The sequence below is a fragment of the Rhincodon typus genome, chromosome 40, assembly GCF_021869965.1.
Source record: "Rhincodon typus isolate 14 chromosome 40, sRhiTyp1.1, whole genome shotgun sequence".
Classification (NCBI taxonomy): domain Eukaryota; kingdom Metazoa; phylum Chordata; class Chondrichthyes; order Orectolobiformes; family Rhincodontidae; genus Rhincodon; species Rhincodon typus.
The window spans coordinates 12,318,743-12,336,035 of NC_063371.1; the positions used below are offsets into that span (position 1 = coordinate 12,318,743).

Here is a 17,293-nt window from a genome sequence, read left to right on the forward strand (position 1 = left end):
GTGGTGAGGAACAGCAGTGTGGATTTCTCACACAACTCCTGTCAGAGTGAAGATAACACAAAAGTAACTCCATGATATTGACACCAGGTGAGAACCTCACAAAGTTTCAACAGGATCATAGAATCAGTACAGTGTGGAAAGAGGCCATTCGAGTTCACACCAACCCTCCAAGGAGCACCCCCCCTAAACCCAAGCTCTGTAATTTCCCATGACTAACCCACCAAGCCTACCCATCCTTGGACACTATGGGCAACTTGGCATGGCCAAACCACCCTAACCTGTACATCTTGGGACTGCAGGAGGAAAAACTCCAATAGAATTGAACCCAGGTCCCTGGCGCTGTGAGGCAGCGGTGCTAACCACTGAGCCACCATCTGACTCAGGTCAACTCTGCACTGTCAATATTTACACCTGAGCTGATAGACTTGCTTGCTCAGAATCTGCCAATCGGTCGTCCTCAATGAGACACTGTGATGAGGAAACAAGCCAATGGCTTCGGGTTGTCTCACCACCATTCTACAGAGAGTGGCGGGTCGTTCTGGGAATGGTGCAGGGTAAGCTGGGGGTAGGACCAGACAAGACGGATGCTGATGGTTGGTGGTTAATGAGATGCGTTCGGTAAGATTTGGGCAGAAAGATGCTCCCAAAACAACCCAAAGCAACTCCCATTTCGCCAAAATAAACCCCCCCCCATCAGGTTCAGCCGCTGTGTTTATCTGTGACAACAAGAGGCACCTTCCTTCAAATGGGGAGGCAATGGCCTTTGTGCTGTTCTCATTGGGCTGTTAATCCAGAGACCCAGGTAATGTCCTGGTTCGAATCCTGCCACGGCAGAATATGGAATTTAAATTCAGCGAAGAACCTAGAATTAAGGATCTGACGGTGACAGAATCCATTGTCAATCTGGTTCACAAATGTCTTTTAGGGAAGGAAACTGCCATCCTTACCCGGTCTGGCCTACGTGTGACTTCAGACCCACAGCAATGTGGTTGACTCTTAACTGCCCTCTGGGCAATTAGGGGTGGGCAATAAATGCTGCCTAGCCAGCAACACTCTCATCCCGTGAGTGAATGAATAACAGTGGTGTAAATGTATTCAGTATTTGCTGATCATGCAGAAGGACAAATACATTTTTCCTTCATGCTGAACCTTCTGAAAGAAATATGGGGATGTACACTTCCAGGATGTGTCCTCAACCTTTCTGGCAGCTTGATGTTTTGCACCAGTTAATCTGATGAACGTCCCTGACTTTGTCACGTTGCCGTCACGAGTGTACTTGACATGGTTCGGGTGGCACACCATAAATTCTGGACTTGTTTGCAGTGTGCCCTCCGCAGTGCATGTATAAAAAGAAGACAGTTGTCAGACGACACCAGAAGACTGCAGTGACAAACCGAACAAGATACACCATGATCCCAGCCACCTTCAAGCTCTGCGCAGCCATCTCTTACCAGCACGTCCGCACTCTGACAGGTATGTGGGGAAAGTCACTGGCCCTGGCTGGTCAATGGGAACAGGCAGAAGTCTCAAACTCTGATCTGTGACCTTCCACGCATTGAGAAGCAAGCACAGATTTTCAAAGGAATTGGGGGATGAGTGTAGATTTTCAGTTGGCTTTTGTTTCAATGCACCTGGAGCTCAAGGGATTTTGACACCATGAAAAATTACCTGTGGCCTTTAAAAATAACGTACATTCGTTCTAATTAACCAGACGAAGAAAGCTCATTTGATTTTCCTTGCAAAAGGAGTGATGACTGCCAAATTAATTTCATCGTTGCTGCCAATACGGTCTGAGCATTTAATGTCATTGAAAAGCATGTGTGCTGCACCTATTAGTTGCTGGCCTATTGCAAGGACTCTGTGTGTCATTAAGTGCCATCAGTCCATTTCGGTGAGAACCTGCAATGCCTTGCACCTCTCGCCCTGACCAGACAGTTATCTGAGAAAGTCCCATCTGGCCTGGTCAACCGTTTTCCCCACATGTAGACCGGTGGGGTACAGCATCTTCCAACTGGAAAATAGCCCTGAACTTTCGTGAGAGAACACCCCTGAGCAACCCAAATCCTTCCAATTGTTTCACTGTCTCTGTCCCCTCTATCTTATTCAAGGAGTCACTCATGTAGGATAATGCCCCATAATGTGAAAGAAACCCTTGGGGTCTCAGTTGTGGCCCAGTGGGTGAAAGGGAACACAAGTGTTCCACTAACTTTGAATGTAGATGGTCAAGAAGTGACTCAATTTGAGGTCTCTGATACCAATGAGCAGTTCAGTTGGGGGGCAGCAGGGAGACAAGGGCACATTCTGCTACATCTGCCAGGGGAATTCAGAACAAGTGCACCCCTTTGAGTCCAGTCTCAGAGGGCAGCACGGTGGCTCAGTGGTTAGCACTGCTGCATCACAGCACCAGGGACCCGGGTTCGATTCCAGCCTCGGGTGACTGTGTGGAGTTTGCACATTCTCCCCGTGCCTGCGTGGGTTCTCTCCGGGTGCTCCGGTTTCTTCCCACAGTCCAAAGATGTGCAGGTTAGGTTGGATTGGCCATGCTAAATTGCCCATAGTGTCCAGGTTAGGTGGGTTAGCCATGGGAATTACAGGGATACTGTAGGGGGCTTGGCTGAGTCTGGACTGTATGGATTCTATGAACAAACGCTGTGGGCTCTCTGACACACATGGGACAGTGAAACTCTCCCAACCGCTATCTCCTTCCACCCTAGAAAAACTGTGGGTGCAGGGAGTCAATTAGAAATTTTACAAAGGACAGGAACACATTCACTCAGTTGGGAGGAATAGAGGTCAAAGACAGGAGCATGGAGCTAGAATACAGATCAGCCTCGATCTAAAATGGTGAAGAGACTTGAGTAGAAACATAGAAAGGATAAGCAAGAGTAGGCCATTTGGTCCTGCGAGCCTGTGCTACCATTCCATATGATCATAGCTGATTCTCTAGCTCATACTCTGACTATCACTTCTCCTGCATAGGACTAGTAGGTTCAAACATGGTTTATTTTGTTCAATCCCAGTTGGGATAACACTGTCCTTTAATATCCTCAGGAAAGGAAGGGCCTAGCATAAAACCACAGCTTACTGACTCACAGACAGACAGACACGTCCTGGTGGGATGTTGAGAAGTATTTGATCTGGCAATGCACTGTTCTGTAGACTGTATTCCTATTATCACTGCTTCAGGATCCAAGTGGCTGCAGGAAGCTAGCCCAAGGCTGGCACAGTGGACAAAGTTGCAATGTCCAGCCTGTGATAGTTTGAGCTCTAATAGATCTCGCTGAATCTTTGGTGTGTCAGAGTCTGAGCTTAAAGTCAGACCCTCTCCCTATGTTGGTCCCTTAGGTTTGAGACACACAGCTGTGGCAGCTCTCGGGCACAAACTCCATCAGCTCAGGCTTCAGAATCAAGGGCCCAGCTCCTGGGTCAGTCAGGTTCGCAGGAGGAGCTCCCTCATCAGTAAGTACTGCCTTTAGATCTTTTACACTTCACATTTTAAATGTGACTTCACCTTCTGCATTCATCTTAAATGTTTAACACAGATCAAATTGTCAAAGCTGTGAAAAACAGCGCATTCACACACTTTGCAGAATGAACAAATTAACATTCACTTTGTGGCAACATAGCTTTTGTTTCATTAACTCATGGACGTGGGCGTCGCTGGCTGGGCCCGGCATTTATTGCCCGTCCCTAGTTGCCCCTTGAGAAGGCGGTACTGAGCTGCCATCAGTCCTTGTGTTGTGGATAGACCCATGATTCTGTTCTGGAAGGAATTCCAGGATTTTCATCCAGCGACACTGAAGGAAAGGCGATGTATTTCCAAGTCAGGATGGGGAGTCAGGGATTGCATTTAGCCCAGAACAGAAAGGAGACCTTGTTCTCCTCAGGTAACAAAAGTGAACGGGGAGGGCACCGAAGATATCTTGAGGGGCTGGGGAAGACTGATACACAAATACTCAAATACACAAAAAGCACCAACACAGGTTTACAAAAGAAGAGTGAATCTCTGAGCTTGAACAACAATAGAACTGAGAGTAAGCGAAGCGAAGCTAAAATGTGGATGGAATGTTTGCTGGACTGCACTTGGAAGACCAAAGTTCTCTTCAAAAGAACAATCAGCTCACGGGATGTGAGAGGATTTGCAAGAGGCTGACAGCAGAATGGAGAAGTGACAGCGATCAGGAAAGGTTGAACAGGTTGAGGCAAAAGAGAAGACAAAGGGGTGGGTGACCGTAGAAATATCACAAGCCAGTTCTGAGAGGAAGGAATAGAAGGGTTTGCTGGCAGGGAGAGATGACGAGGAGTTAGAGGAGGCTCCCGTACATCAGCAGATGGGACGAATGGCCTCTTTCATTGTGGCATGTTTGCTGGCAATTATGGGGGGAGCTGTCTGATAGCAACTCAGCCCAGGGGCTCGAATAAGTAAGTTAGCAGTCTGAGTGAGAGGCTGTGATAGCTGTTTTCAGAGGGTGAGCAGATAAGGAAATACAGGGCACTGGGTGAAGACAATGGCAGGGGCAGAACTGGCAAAGAGCAGGTCTAAGCACAGTCAGCCTGGGCACCTCCTGGTGGCCCGTCCAAGTTGATCGTCACCCGTCCACTCCCACTGCCAGCCACGCCACCAGTGGTGGGGTCCCAAAAAGCCATGGGGAAAAGCAATCAGTTGGAAAATCTTAGCATCTGCCGGTCCACATTAGCATCAGAAAATGGAAGAAGCTGAATTGGTGGCTCAGTGCGAGGGAAGGGACTGAATTTCCCATTCTGGTACTCAGGTCTGATTCCAAAGCTGACTGTGTGCAGTGCCAGATTCTGGCAAGGCATGGCACCAATTGATGCTGCATTTGTGGATAATGCAAATGATACTGACATACATATTGTGATGAATGGTGCGTAATTTATATCTTAACATCATTTTCTGGAAGTTGGTTCCTTCTATTAAGGCCTCCCTCTGAAGAAAACAGTTACAGGTTTGAGTCATTCCACACCAATGACCTAAAGCCTGCATTTTCCCAAAAGGAGATGACTGCAGAACCCTCTTGTGTGAATGGGAAGATGTTGATATGGTTGACCACTGGAATAAACATCGGCTTCATTTTCAGTTCGGATGAATCTAGAATGGGCAAGTTTTTCTTTAAATTTCAGTTCACAAGGCACATGAGTTGAATTCGGAAGCAAGTTTCATTTTGCCCCAAGAAGGAATCCGAAGCAGTTCAGGAAATAAGGCACCTCAGCAGAAGGGTGTTCGGTTTGTGCAAGTTGCAAACCGGGAAAGTTTGGTCGGAAAGCTGTAGGTTTTAAGAACTGAGAAAGTTTAGGCTCTCAAATCGGTGAAAAAAAATTCACGGCGGCTGACTCGGAAAATTCCAGTGGAATTGTCTCTGCAGTCCACAGCAAAGGAACTGTCGGAAGTTAGTGAAATGGGTTGTGAAGAGTTGAGAAAGTGCTGTCACTTCTCTGGCCTTGAATGTCGGCAACAGGTAGCATCAGGAAACAGGTTGAAGCTTCGTTTTGCTGGGTGTTTTAGGACCATTCCACATTGAGATAGCTCGGTTCATATTTTCAAGCTATTTCAACATCTCCTCTGTTGCAAAAGCAAATCTGCAGTCTTGCATGACTGTGTTTCGGTGATTGATTAATGAACCGAGCAAGAAGGAAAAAAAATGATCCTTCAGGGAAGGTTTCATTCTGGGATCTGAGTTGCACAGTCGTAACATCAGCTGGGATCACAACAAAACACGAGGTGTTTCCAAAACCAAACAGATAAGGACAAAGCTAAAGAATTTGCAAAATAAAACGTGACCATGGGCTTTCAGTTATTTTGATTTACTTTTTATCGCTGCCGATACCCCTCCTCCTCTCTCGCGCCCTTAAATTAGGTTGCTGTCTTGAAGAGAAGCCGTATTCTGAGGCAGAAATGGCGTACATTAAACAGGCCGAGGAAGCCCTGCAGAAATCAATCTCCATTCTGCAGGACGGAAGCGGGTGGAAGTCCGAAATCGAAGCGGTAAGTTCTGTTGCCTTAGTCCTGTTTAGCCAAAGGCTTCCCCCACTTTAAAGAAGGACACAGTCCTGGTGGTGAGCTCATTGATATCGTTCAGTTAAATTGCTAAAAGTACAGGGAGTCAGCACAAAACAAGACCCTTCGTAGAATGACAGAAGTGTTACAGCACGGGACGAGGCCACTCAGCCCAGTGTCTCTGCCCCGGTTCAGTGCCAAGCTCCAGCCTTTTCCCTGTAATCCTGAGTGTTGTTTCCACTCATATCACCATCTGTTCTGCTCGCGCATCTCTCAGTTGAACCTGCCTTGCCTACACTCCCAGGCAGTGTACAGTCACTCACTGCGTGCAGCATCTGTTTCATTTGCGAGACCCTATAAAACCAAACCCTCTGGTTGTCCAATGGGAACGGTTTTTCTCTCTCCATCCAGGTTTGGAAATATCTATCAAGTCTCCCCTCAGCCTTCTCCTCTTCCAGGAAAACAGTCCCGACTTCTCCAATCCTTCCCCCTAAGACGAAGGGTCTCAAACCTGGATCCACATCCCTTTTCCGGATTCCTTCACTCCATTGCACTCCAACAGGGGTCAGGTCAGGCTGAAAGGAGTTTCACGTGATGCTGGGAAGAAGTTGATAAATGGAAGTGGTGGGAGCCCTTGCAGAGCGTAACCTCTGGCTCAGAATAGGTGCGTTCCTGAGCGGACGATCGCTGCAAAGTTGCCAGAATTCGATACGGAACTGCACTGTCTTCAACAAGCCCCTCGCAATCGCTGAGCAAATCCCATGGCTCAGGATCCTGGCACCGAGTCAGGAGATCAATGTGGTTGATCATCCTGCTCACACACGCCCACTAGTGATGATGCAAGACAAAGCTGGCATACAACTGTACCCTCCCCCCCACCACCCCCGCCACCCCCAAATCTCAGACTGGGATCGTAGAGACGTAAGACCATCAGAAATTAGGGTAGGAGTAGGCCGTTCGGCCCCTCGATCCTGCTGTGCCATTCATGGCTAATCCGACACTGTTCACATCCTCATGAGTATCTAACTGCCTGAGTCACCAGGCTCCAAACTTCCAGAGCCAATGTGATGTTGTTGTCAAACCATCTTTGCTCTCACAGTGCATGTTGATGGCTGAGGGAGCACATGTCTTTCTCACACGAAAGGCAGCCATAATCTACCCTGAAAGGCTTCCAGCAGCTGAAACGACTAGAGCTTTCCAGAATGAAACACATTCCGGGTGAGGTAAAGGCACCCAGGATATAGAACCAAGTCAGGTACAGAGAGGTTAAGGGTCAAGTCCATTCCCCGATTGAATTGTAGAGCACACAGGAGGCACAATGCGGCCTCTTCCTTTGCCTGTCTCCTCGAGTGAGCGATGAACTGAGCATTTTGAATCTTCAACAGGCCAACGGTGACAAAGTCGTCAGCAAAACACTTCCAGATATTGGCAAAGTCTTCAAGCTAGAGGTAGAGATGGACAATTCATTAGATCTGCTCTACAGTGAGCTGTTTGACAAGGTCGAACAGATGGGAGAGTGGAACCCAAACATTAAACAGGTGAAGGTAAGATGTTTCACAAGGGAGCCTTCAGCGTGTGCTTCAGACCCGGGGTTTTCAAACTGTGCCAAGACAAAAATAACCTCTAGGGTCAATATTCCCCAGGGCTGGAATTATTGCTGCAATTATTAAACCCACTTGATCCTTTGGTCACTTGCAAAACAAAGTTTCACGCAGTTTAACGCAATTTCAGTGAGTGATTTGAACCAGGGCTTTGAGCACGAAATCCAGGCTAACACTTGCATGCATGACTGAGGGAGTGCAGCACTGTCTGAGGTGCACATTTCAGGTAACACATTCATCTGAGGCCCCACCTGATTGGGTGGATCTCACGGATCTGATGGCTGCCATTTCTAAGGAGAGATGGGAGTTCTCACAGTGTCCAGGCCAACACTGATCCCTCAATTGAAGCACAAAAATGAGTTTCAGGTAGATTCCACCTTCACATCACCACTGCAGTAACACTGCAGGGCCAGTTGTGCATTGCAGCTGGAGCACAGTCACAATTGGGGATTGGAGGATTAAGATTTAGATTTTTTTATTGTCACATGTACTCAAGTACAAGAGTACAGTGAAAAGTGTCTCATGTCACCATCTTACGTACAAAGGTACCAAGGTACAAAAAAAATTAGGTACAAAGTATTAAAAGCAACAAAGTTAAAAAGTTAAGCATTACCTTCATAGAATAAGTATAAAAATAAAGATATAAGATCATGGTTAAACCTTAAAGTCCTTCTTAATTTAAATTGGAAAAATTGAAGGAATAAAGTTAGAAGTTCAAAAACTGAAGTTGCTGGAAAAGCTCAGCAGGTCTGGCAGCATCTGTGAAGAAAAAAATCAGAGTTAACGTTTCGGGTCTGGTGACCCTTCCTCAGAACTGGAGTTAAAAGTTCAGCAGTCTTTGAAGAGTCCTTCACTTAGGTCACTCTCCAGGAGACCTCAGTTGATCGGGCACTAACAGCGATAGCCAACTCCTGAGAGTGGATTTTATAACTTTTCAAAAAGGTGTGCTTTCACTAGTTATTTTTATTCTGGCACCTGATGCATGCAGTGCCCCATCAACACTGTTGTGCAGGGGGAATCGTCCTCAATGCTGACCCACTGTCATGCCTGGGGGTTGTTTTTGAAAGTTGGAACAATAGAAGCAGTCTGGCTGGGCGTGGCCAGCTCTTACAGACCAGGATTTCTCATCTTTTTTTTCAGGTTTTAGTTTTAGTTTTAAGCAGTCACTGTTGTGAGCTTGAAGAAGCTTTCTTTTCCCTCTCTCAGTTACAGCAAGATGCTTGGGTTTCTCTCTGCTGCTGGGTGACATGTGAGACAAATCTATCTGAATGTGCCTTTTTGCCAAGGGGTGTGTTTATGGGATGTTACTATATTGGAACAGTTAATTAGTAATAGTTACTGTATCTGTTATTCTGTTAAGTTTTCCAACAGAGTTAGGTTATTCCAAATACTTATTTTTTTGTTTGTGCTTTAAAATGGTGTTTCGCTTCACATCGAGTAGTTTGTCAAGTTGTAATTCATATTTGCCTTGAAAATAAGAAAATGTTAGCTACCTTCTTAAAATTGCTTGAGGGGGTCTGCTCCATAATAGATGAAGTAGATAGGGAGACACTTTAAAAGAGAGGAGGGGGCACAGTGATGAGGGGAGACAAGAATTTACCGAACAGAGTGAGTTATTCTGATCCAAAATGGTCAGTCTCAAAGAGCATTGAAGGCAAATTCAACTTACAGAAAGGAACTGGATCGATACTTAAAGGGGAAAGTCCTCAGAGCACTGGGGAAAGACCGAGGAGAATGGGATAGCTGTTCCAAAAGAGCAGATGATGGGCTGAACAGCCTCCAGAGTCCTGCATGATGCTTGATTCCCTCAGGCAGGACTTGAGTTTTTAACTCCAATCCAAATTCTAAGTCTTATTTCATCCCCTGCTTGTCTCTGTCTGCCTGTCTGTCTCCATGAGCTCTCTGTACTGGAGAAAGAAACATATTTTTCTTCACCCCCCAGATCCTGAAAAAGATCAACCAGGAAACGATGCTGACTCATGAGGTTTCCACGGAGACAGCAGGCAACCTCATCAGCCCCAGGGACTTTGTGAGCGTGCGCTACGCCAAGAGACGAGGCTCAACCTGTTTCCTGGCTGGGATGTCCACCCATTGTGACATGATGCCCGAGCAAAATGGCATCGTCAGGTAACATTCACTCCTGAAACCAAGGCCTCTGCCAGCTCCCAGGACACTGGCAAACATTGGGAAGCCCCGTCGTAACTGCATGAAACAGATAACAGTCCTTTAAGGGGGAGTGCAGGAAAAAGACCCAGTTTGTCAAAGCCTTTGGTCTGGCGCTCATCAGGCCCATTGACAGGAAATAGAGGGAAGTAACATTTATGCTGCAAGAGATGAGAGTGCTGATTGGTTGGCAAGTGGGCACTGATTGGTTGAGGCATTGCCATGGAGATTACACTTGCCCTCTCACACCATCTGAAGTGTTGCTCCCCGTCTCACTGGTATTCTCACCAAATGCTCTCATGGGTCTAAACCCTCCGGTGAGGCAGGTTCATGGACAGTCAAGCAGCCAATGTTATCCTCGGTGTCAGATTTACCACCTTCAAAGTCTCCAGTCTTGTTGTAAAGTTGTGTGAAACCATCAAACTGTTCCAGTTCAGTCAGGAATCGATCAGCTCCTGCCCAGTCGATAACACTGTGAGTCATGGTGCACAAACCGACCCTATCTCACACCCCACAAATCCGTTTTTTCTGATATTGTTGGGATATCCAGATGAATAGCTTCAATATTTTGGCTCACAAGTGAATGTATTAGTACAGTACAATCGTAGAATTATATGATGAGGCCCTATCGCCCATCAAACCTGTGCCGACCTATCAACACTAATCCCACTGGGCTCATAGCCGCGAATTTGTACACTTCAGGTTCTCATCCAGTTACTTGTTAAAAGTTGTGAAGCTACGTGCCTCAATGACCCTCCCAGGCAACGCACAATCTGAGAGGAAAAGCCTTTCCTCGTCTTCCCTCTCAACCTCCTGCCTTTCACTTTAAAACTGCGCTCCGTTGTCATTCGCCTTTCCACTGAGGGGAACAGCTGCTTTCTATTCAGCCTCTCCATGCCCCTCATTATCTTCTGCATCTCGATCAGATCACCCCTCAACCTTCTCCACTCCAAAGAGCTTTTCCAGCCTCTCTCCCTTGCTGAAATGCTCCATGCCACGCAGCATCCTGGCGAAGCTCCTCTGCGACCCCGCCCAGTGCAATGACATTCTTCCTATCATATGGTGACCAGAACTGTACACAGTACTCCAGCCCAACCAAAGTCCTGTACAGCTCCAAGCTTAGCTTCTTGACCTTATAATGTATGCCTCGACTGACAAAGGCATGTCCCTGTTATGCCTTACTGATTTCCTGACTGGTTGGTGAAAATTGTGTTCAAGGCACCAAACTAAGGTGATCTATGCTGTGTCACGCAGATGTGTGGACATTCTTGGCAAACACACTGTTGGTATCAGACAGTGGTGACAGCATTTGAAAATGGTAGCTGCCCACACTCACAGCTCCCTTTTGGATTTGGTTTAAACATTATCACGAATGTTTGGAGAATTTGTCATGGCTTGAAAGTTCAAATTGTACATCAACACCTGCAGTCACATTTACTGGCAGTAAACATGGAGCAGATTGTTTCAGGACTTTCGGCAATAGTCCTTCAAGAGAGCTTCAGAAGAACTGACTCCATATTTGTAGCTCAATTCCTCACTAAGACATCATTGAACTGCAACAAGTACCATGAGATGACAATTGCATCTCAGTCTCTGCAATGTTTCTCTGCTGCTTGTTTCTATTCCTGACAGATGGGCTGGTGTTGCCAGGTTAATCCATGGGTTCTCGAGTCAGGAAGGTGCCTGACTGCTTGTGCATTTCAGCTTCAGAAGCAGCTTCTGCAGAGTTGCTGTCGTTTCAGCTGGCTGTATCCTCACTCACTGCACGTCCTATTCACTCCGTCCTTGCTGAGCTCACTCTGCGACAATATCTCAATTTAAAACTAACACATCATCTTCACCTCGCTCTAATCATCTCCAGCCCTACGACTCTCACAGACCTCTGCACTCCTCCCGATAATCTCACTCTGATTTCCTGATGGCCATGCCTATAGCTGCCTGGGAGCTAACCCATGTTCTGTTTGTGCATGGCCATCCAGCACCCCATCATCTTCCAATACGACCTATGCTCTGCCTTAAATATACCACTTGGCCAGCTCAGACATCCATAAAGGCACAACAAAAACTGCAAGCAACATTGGCCCAAACCTTTGGAGTTGCCTTCTCTCCATCTCTGTCCCTCTCTACAAATTTAAAATACTCCTGAAAACCAAACAGTTCAAACAAATGTAGCATTGGCTATCTTGTCTCTACATTGCAGAGGCTCAGCACCAGCTCTCAGATACCTCCTCATATCTTCCCCTGGACCATGACCCCACCATGACACATCAGACCATTGTATCAACTACGGTTACTAACTTCATCTCATCTGGTGATCTCCCCCTGCCACTGATAGTCCCCCAGCCCCACACAGCTCACTTTTAACTCCTTCCAATAATCCGCAAACAGGACTGCCCAGGCAGACCCATTGTTTCAGCCTGCTCCTCATCTGTTCCCACCTTGACTCAGTCTTCTCTCCCTGGTCCAATCCCCACCCACGTACATCCATGATTCCTCTGACGCTTTACACCAGTTTCAAAATTTCCAGTTTGCAGGCTCCAGCCGCCTCCTCTTTACCATGGACATGCAAACCCTTTACACATCCATCCCCCACAAGGAGGGTCTCAGGGGTCCCCTCTTCTTCCTGGAGCAAAAGCCTGAACCATCCCCACCCACCACCACATTCCTCCGCTTGGCTGAGCTCGTCCTCACCCTCAACAACTTCTCTTTTAACTCCTCTCATTTTCTTCAGGTAAGAGGGGTTGCCGTGGGTATCCGCATGGGCCCTAGTTATGCCTGTCTCTTCATGGGGTACGTGGAACATTCCTTGTTCCAGTCCTATTCTGGCCCCCACCCACAACTCTTTCTCTGATACATCGATGATACCATCGGTGCTGCTTTCCCCTCTCATCCAGAATTGAAAATGGAAATCGATTTTGCTTCCAATTTCCACCCTGCCCTCACTTTCACCTGGTCTATCTCTGACTCCTCCCTTCCCTTCCTTGACATTTCTGTTTCCATTTCTGGGGATAGACTGGCCACTACTATCCACAACAAACCCACTGACTCCCACAGCTATCTGAATGATACATCCTCACACCCCACTTCCTGTAAAGACTCCAACCCATTCTCTCAGTTCCTCCGTCTCCGTCGCATATGTTCAGATGAGGCCAACTTCGACAAAGGAACCTCCGAAATGTCCACCTTCTTCCTCAACCGAGGATTCCCCATCTCCGTGGTAGACAGGGCCCTCAACCAGGTCCGACCCATCTTCTGCACTTCCACCCTCACCCCTTCTCTTCCCTCCCGCAACAGCGATAGGGTTCCCCTTATCCTCACTTACCATTCCACCAGCATCCACATCCAGGAGATCATCAGACACTATTTTGCCACTTCTAGCGAGACGCCACCACCAGAGTCATATTCCGCCCCCCCCTTTCTCTGCCTTCCGCAGAGACCGTTCCCTCCGGGACACCCTGGTCCACACTTCCTTCACCCCCAACACCCCCCCATAGCCCCACGGCACCTTCCCCAACAACCCTTTACCTCCTCCCTCCCCAGTATCGAAGGGCCCAAACATATCTTCCAGGTGAAGCAACACTTCACCTGTACGTCCTGGAATCTAGTCTACTGCATTCGCTGCTCACAACATGGTCTCCTCTACATTGGGGAACCAAGCATAGACTGGGTGACCACTTTGCAGAACGCCTACATTCTGTCCACAGAAAAGACCCTGAGCTTCCAGTTGCCTGCCACTTCAACACACCACCCTGTTCCCTGGCCAACATCTCTGTCTCTGGCTTGTTGCAGTGTTCCACGAAGCTCAATGCAAGCTGGAGGAACAACACCTCATTTTCCACTTGGGGACCCTACAGCCCTCCGGACTCAATATCGAGTTCAATAATTTTAGGACCTAAACTCTCCCATGTTCTAGCCTCCTATCCCACACACCAGGCCTTGTTACCACACAGCCTGCCATTACATACTACCTACTGTTAGTCACTAACAGTCCCTATTAACAGCTATTCACCCTCCTAGCCAGTTCATTATCAACACCTTTGTCTATCCAACTGTTCTTCTCTCTCTTTGGGCTCTGTCCTTTACCCTCTCATTTACTCCCTACCCCATTCCCCCTCCCTATCTTCTAAATGTAAACCAACCATCAGTTCTGAGGAAGGGTCACCGGACGGAAACGTTAAATCTGTTTCTTTTTCTTCACAGATGCTGCCAGACCTGCTGAGCTTTTCCAGCAACTTCTTTAATTCTTTAGGAATGTTTCAGTGCATTGAGGAAGCAATATGAATGTACATTGCCAGCTTTAGGTGACATCAAGGCTTCATATCTTAGACCTGATGCAGTGTCGAAGGAAAGAGCGTGTACAAGTCCTTATTCTTAATTCGGGCCAGTGCTTGTCCTGCTACAATCTATTCCCACACATTCTATTGCCACAAGGCTTGTTTGCCATTGTTCCCTGGCTGAGGGACTTTGTGGCTTTGTTTATCCAATGATGAGGACTCATGGGGGAGGCAGGGCAGTGATCTGAACATTTCCTTTTCTGTTGGCTGTTTCTTTTATTTCTGCTTCTGTTTTTAATCCTGGCTTTTGTGTACAAGAAGGCACCAGAGAAAGATGACTTTGTACACTTTTCACTGTACTCAAGTATACATGACAGCAAAGTCTTAATCTCGAAAAAGATGTTGGTTACTTTTTGAAATGCAGGAAGAGTTTGCTAACTTTAGCTTGTTGTGCTTGCAGGGCTGAGAGTGGGCCCACTTGTATCGTCCTCCGCCCCTCTGCTGAAGATCCAAACAAGACCAGGTTCACATGGCTACTGAGCATTGACCTGAAGGTAAGTCACCTCAGGGTGACACACTGTAGCTATTGAATGGAGCACCCCAGTGCAGACATTTTATCTCTCCAAGAGCTGACTCATGGGTGGGAACAAGAGATCCACAGGGGCTTGACGTAAATAATATGATTTTCTGAATGGCCGTTGAATTAATCAAGGCACAAGGTTCTGTTATTAAACTAATCATTCATGAAATATTAGTAATTGACATTCCAAAGGTCTACACAGACTCGAAACAAGAATTTTAAAAATCACAAGCTTAATTGTTGAAGCCACATCAAAACACTGGAAAGAACTTAAACAACAATTCACGCCTGGGCCATTTCTCACTGTGTGAGATGGCTGAGGAGCTGGATCTCCCTCTGCGGTAGATTTTGAGAGTTTCATCTTGAGGAGATGTTGCACAAACATGACTTCTGTTTCCCTTGAAGGTCAGGAGATTTTTGGGTGATCTGATTGAGTCTGTTCAGCTTTTAAGATGATTTGATACGATCAATACAGAGAAACTATCTGCTCAGGACGGTGGAATAAAATCGCAACAGAGTGTGATTTTAAATCCAGAGCTGGTCATTCAAGAATAAAATTGAGATTCATTTTTTTCCAATTGGAAAGGGGCAGAAGTCAGGAGCTCTACCTAAAAAAAAATGTCTTTGGACAATCGTAACTTACCAGACCAAACCATATTTGCACAGATCAAAGTATCAGAGAATATAGAGGAAAGATGATTAAATGGAGTTGATGCACACAGTAACCATGAATGGCCTCTCCTTGTTTGTAAAATGGTTTCCCAATATCAAACGTCATCTGGACTTCCTTCGACCTTTCATCGAAAGTCAATCAATTTCTCAAAAGATTTAGAGGAACATTGAGTATTAGCTACCACACCTCGCTGCTGACTCATGGCAGCATCACTTTCTATCTCATCTTGTGAAGTTGCCCACTCATGCCCAATTTCAGGGCAGTTTTACAACATTCCATTTATCGCGGAGAGTAAGACTCTCATCAGTTCCCACCCAGCCCCACCCCTGTTCTGGCATTTGGCACCCATCCCTAATTTCCCCTTCAAGGAGACAATGTTGACCTACATTCTTTGAAGGTGCACCCAAGGTGTCAGGAAGTGGGGAGCTGCAGGAATTTAGCCCAGTCACCACGAGGAGACAGTCACCGACCGGGTGTCCCTGTATCTCCTGCTCCGATTTTGCTCCCTGTTGGAAGTGACCGGGTTTTTTTTTCGTACCAGTGAAGCAGCCTCAGTCACAGGTCAGAAACATTACAGCTTGCGGCTGGTACTGGATGGATCATTGATCTTAAAAAATAATCAAGGAAGATGGGGTTTGTGAGAGGGGAGATTTAATTTGTGGCTTGCTTTGGGAGGTCGAAATAGATTCACCAGTAACTGTCAAGAGGAACCCGGATAAACACTTGAAGCAGAGACAGAGGCAGGGCCATGGGGAGAAAGCAGGCGAGCAGAATGAACCTTCTGGCTGACAGTGCTGTCCAATTCGAAGAGAGAGAGAGAAAGGCAGGTGAGGGAGAGAGGCAGGCTAGGCACTGGCATTCAAACAATTGAGGCACCTTTTGTCACCGTCTGGGTTCAATGTTCCATCTGACTGATGAAAAGACCTTCTGTTTCCTTGTTTCAGGGCTGGTTGCCAAAGTCTCTCATTGACCAGGTTCTCTCCCAATCCCAAGCTGACTTCGCCCAACATCTCCGCCGTCACCTGGATTCCAACAGTGCTGTCTGCAGCTGCTGAAACCACCGACATTACCTGCTCTCCTCCCCCCCACGCCAGGGTGGGGAAATCTCAGGCAACATTCCACTTTTCTGAAAGACTTCTCTTTAAAATCTCCATGTCTTTGTGCTTGGATGAGGAACTCTACATTCCATGGTCTTCATTTGTGATCGTCTTGTGAATGGAATTTTTCAACCTGTTCCAATTTTAAACCTTCACAACAATCAGTCTTGGATCGATGTAGTTATTCAAAGCTGTGGTGTGCATTATTTTTAAAGGGAAAATTTCCAAGGGTTATGTGCGAGCTGGGAACTAGCCCCTCTGCCTCCCCAGCCTGTTCCGCCATTCAGTAAGCCAATTTGACAGCCCAATGTTCCAGCCTGCCCCTGACAACTTATCACCCCTTTCGCTGAGTGAGAATTTACCTCGACCTTAAAACAAAATACTCAATGGCTCTGCTGGGCCTACCTGTTGAGATGCTGCAAGGGTTCCCTGTGTGGAGAAAATTATCTTCATTGCTGTTTAGAATGGTGACCCCTCATTTTTAAACTTTAAATCCCTCATTGTAGAGTCTCCCACAAGATGACATGTTTTCTCCCAATCCATTCTGTATGCTCCATCAATTATATTTTCGAATATGGCGGCGGTGGGGGCACTGTGGCTCGGTAGTTAGCACTGCTGCCTCACAGCACGAGGGACCTGGCTTTGATTCCACCCTCAGGTGACTGGTTTCCACCCACAGTCCAAGACATGCAGGTGAGGTGAAAGGGCCATGCTACATCGCCCATGGTGTCCAGGGATGTGCAGGTTGGGTGGGTTAGGCGTTGGGAACTCAGGGTTACAGGGATAGGGTGGGCCTGAGTGGGATGCTATTTGGAGGGTTTGTGTGGACTTGATGGGCCAAATGGCCTGCTTTCTATGATTTTATGTTTTCTTCCTTCCTGCTTTACTC

General features: G+C 47.0%; 1 protein-coding gene across 1 annotated transcript; it reads left to right on the plus strand.

Moving 5' to 3' along the window:
* Window positions 1-1,409: 1,409 nt before the first annotated feature.
* On the plus strand, window positions 1,410-16,362 carry star (steroidogenic acute regulatory protein). Its single transcript, XM_020531108.2, has 7 exons — window positions 1,410-1,473; window positions 3,346-3,459; window positions 5,877-6,004; window positions 7,402-7,560; window positions 9,560-9,744; window positions 14,515-14,608; window positions 16,252-16,362. Exons 1-7 carry the CDS (start codon window positions 1,410-1,412, stop codon window positions 16,360-16,362), a joined length of 855 nt encoding a protein of 284 aa, XP_020386697.1.
* The last annotated feature ends 931 nt before the right edge of the window (window positions 16,363-17,293 follow it).